At 42.6% G+C, this 2,610-nt stretch overlaps 1 protein-coding gene across 1 annotated transcript in view; it reads right to left on the bottom strand.

The window, feature by feature from the left end:
* Positions 1-2,610, bottom strand: part of ADAMTSL3 (ADAMTS like 3) — a 173,645-nt gene that overhangs the window by 13,253 nt on the left and 157,782 nt on the right. The window contains exon 23 of the mRNA XM_015593473.2: positions 218-400. Coding sequence (XP_015448959.1) covers positions 218-400 — 183 coding nt within the window. The remainder of the gene's footprint in view (positions 1-217; positions 401-2,610) is intronic.

Below are 2,610 nucleotides of genomic sequence, written 5' to 3'. Positions count from 1 at the left end.
GGTTCTTAGGCAGAAAGTCACAACCTTCTAAGAGAAGAATCGTTAGGACAGAGTGTTGGACTCAGTGCCCGTGTGGAAGAGGACCGTGGCGGCAAAGCCTAAAACCACCGCGTGTCTATCTTGCTGACTCCTCAACTCCAGAACCAACACACTGGGTGGCCCTGCTCGGTGCATCTGATGGGACGCACCTGGAAAACGACCAGGACTGGACACCTACCCAGCAAGCGCAGTACGGACGAAGCCACGGCCTCTCCAAGAGCATTGGTGGCTGTGCAGACGTAGGTCCCTTCGTTTTCAAGAGAAACACTCTGCAACAACAGGGATCCATTGAAAAGCAAGGAAATATTGTCACTCAGAGGTCCTCCTCTCTTCACCCAAGAAACAGTAGGCTGAGGGACACCTTTGGAATAAAAACAAATACGACAAAGGCAGATTCCTTTAAGAGCAGGGCCACAGAACCAGATGACAAATACCACTCAGCAGGTTGACCATAGTCAGCAAATGGATTTAATCCCATGTGGTGGGGAAAATGGCTATTTCTACTTGTATAGCTTTCCTACAGCAGGTGGAACATCCTCATGAAGCAAAGGGCTTTGGTGTAGTGAGCACCTGATCGGCCTATGTATACGAGTCAAGGAGCCGGACCCCAAAAGGATGAGGTTTCTCTGTCTGGGGAAGGGGGAGGCGGAAGGAGGAGCAGTGAAATCCGGTGAATGTGGAGGCAGAGACAGCAAATCCCAGTGCTCAGGTGTCATAAAGAAGTCTTTGGGAAACAAAAATATCTAATATGGGTCTTTATGCTGTTCGCTGTTTACGTGCCATGACATGTTCTTCCTTCAGGATGAATATAAACGTTCCTCCTTCGGCGAAATAGGTTTCGTTCATTAATGCTTTTGTAAAAGAGGATAACTTCAAGGAACAAAACCAAATGTTGACTTTCAAGTCTGGGTCGATGTTGGGAGGTGCCGGGACTTTAAGTAACATCTCCGGACACCAAGGGGAACATGAGGAAAGAATTTCTTCCCCTAGATCTTGAGAAGCCTTAGCATTTTGGGGGTTGTAGAATGCAAAACTCAGACTCATTTGGTTAAGAGCTGGGGCATCCCAGACTTCTGAGGATGTCCTCTACTCCTGCAGGGCTCTGGTTAGAGAGACTGTGGCAGACAGGGCAAGCCTTTCCAACAAAAAAAGAGACGTTACCACTATAAGCACGACGTTTGTGACGCGCCACACAGTCAGCAAAACGCATGCTCCACAAACACAGTGACACTTTGATTTTCACAGTTACTTCCAGCCTCTTTCTTAAAGATGAGGAAGCCCATCAAGTCAAACTCACCCCGGGACCTAAATACCCAGAGCAGCGCTAACCACATGTGTATAGGTCTTTAGTTGTTTCTTCTACAAATACACACACAAAAGAGAGATTAAACTTTCCTAAGGTCAACAGCCAGTAAACACTGGAGCCAAGATGGACACCCACACAGTATATTCTAGAACAGATTTCTCAACCACATGTAGGTGGTAGGTCTTACATGTTTCTCCATAAATTTATCCCTAGGCATTTAATAGTTTTTACTGCCACAGTAAGCAGGTTCTTGAAACACGTATTTTATAGTTGTTTATTGCTGACAATTAGAAAGACTATGAACACATATATTTATCTTGTATCTAGTCATCTTACCAAACTTTATTATTTTCAAGAACTCTCGATTGTGTTTTAAGCTAAACGACTGTAACTGCACATAATGTTAATTTCACCTTTTCTTTTACAGCATTTAAACCTATGATTTCTATTAACTATTGCATTGTATTAACTAATATCTCTAGAACAATGCTGAGTATTAACAGTTTAGCAGGCATATCTGTCGTTGACAGCTTTAAAGGGAATATTACTAATGTTTTACCCTTAAGAATAATGTTTATTTTGGTTTCTGATAGTTGTTATCAAATCAAAAATATTTCCTTCTATTTCTATCTTACACAGACATTTTAAAATCTTTGAGTTAACGTCTAATTTGCTTATTTTAAAGTTAAAAGATTTTAAGGCTATTAATTTTCTTTTGAGTACAGCTTTGACTGCGCATCTGATTCTTCGAAATGCAATACAACCGCTGCCATTATTTCATTCATTCAAAATGTGTAAACGAAGTGCCTACTACGCGTGAGACACTATGCTGGTGCTAAGGAAATGATGGTGAACCAAGTTCCTCAAGAAACTTCATTTTTTTTTTTTTGGTGGGGGCGCTTTGGAGGGAAACGGGTGATCGCAATAAAAGGAGTTAAGGGCTTATGATAAAGGGTGACAGGGGCTACCACTGGCACACGGCAGCTGTATTGACTGCAGACTTCATAGATGGCGAAGATTCCCACGAGAAGGAACATCTAAGCTAACTCGTTAGGACAAGGAGGAGCAGCAACTCATCAAGTGAAGGGTGGGGGTGGGGAGACTGTTTTAAGTGGAGGAAACGGTGTGCATAAATAGTCCTAGGCACAAAGGAAAACACATGTGGGAAAACATAAATTGTTTTTTTATGACTGGAGCTTAAAGTACATGGAGAAGGAGTAAGACGAAACTAAAGAGGTAAGCAGGTGCCCCTCAAATGAAAATTT

The sequence above is a fragment of the Pteropus alecto genome, unplaced genomic scaffold, assembly GCF_000325575.1.
Source record: "Pteropus alecto unplaced genomic scaffold, ASM32557v1 scaffold60, whole genome shotgun sequence".
NCBI lineage: Eukaryota > Metazoa > Chordata > Mammalia > Chiroptera > Pteropodidae > Pteropus > Pteropus alecto.
Note: the sequence above shows the minus strand (reverse complement) of the source record. Positions and strands in the feature narration are given on the sequence as shown.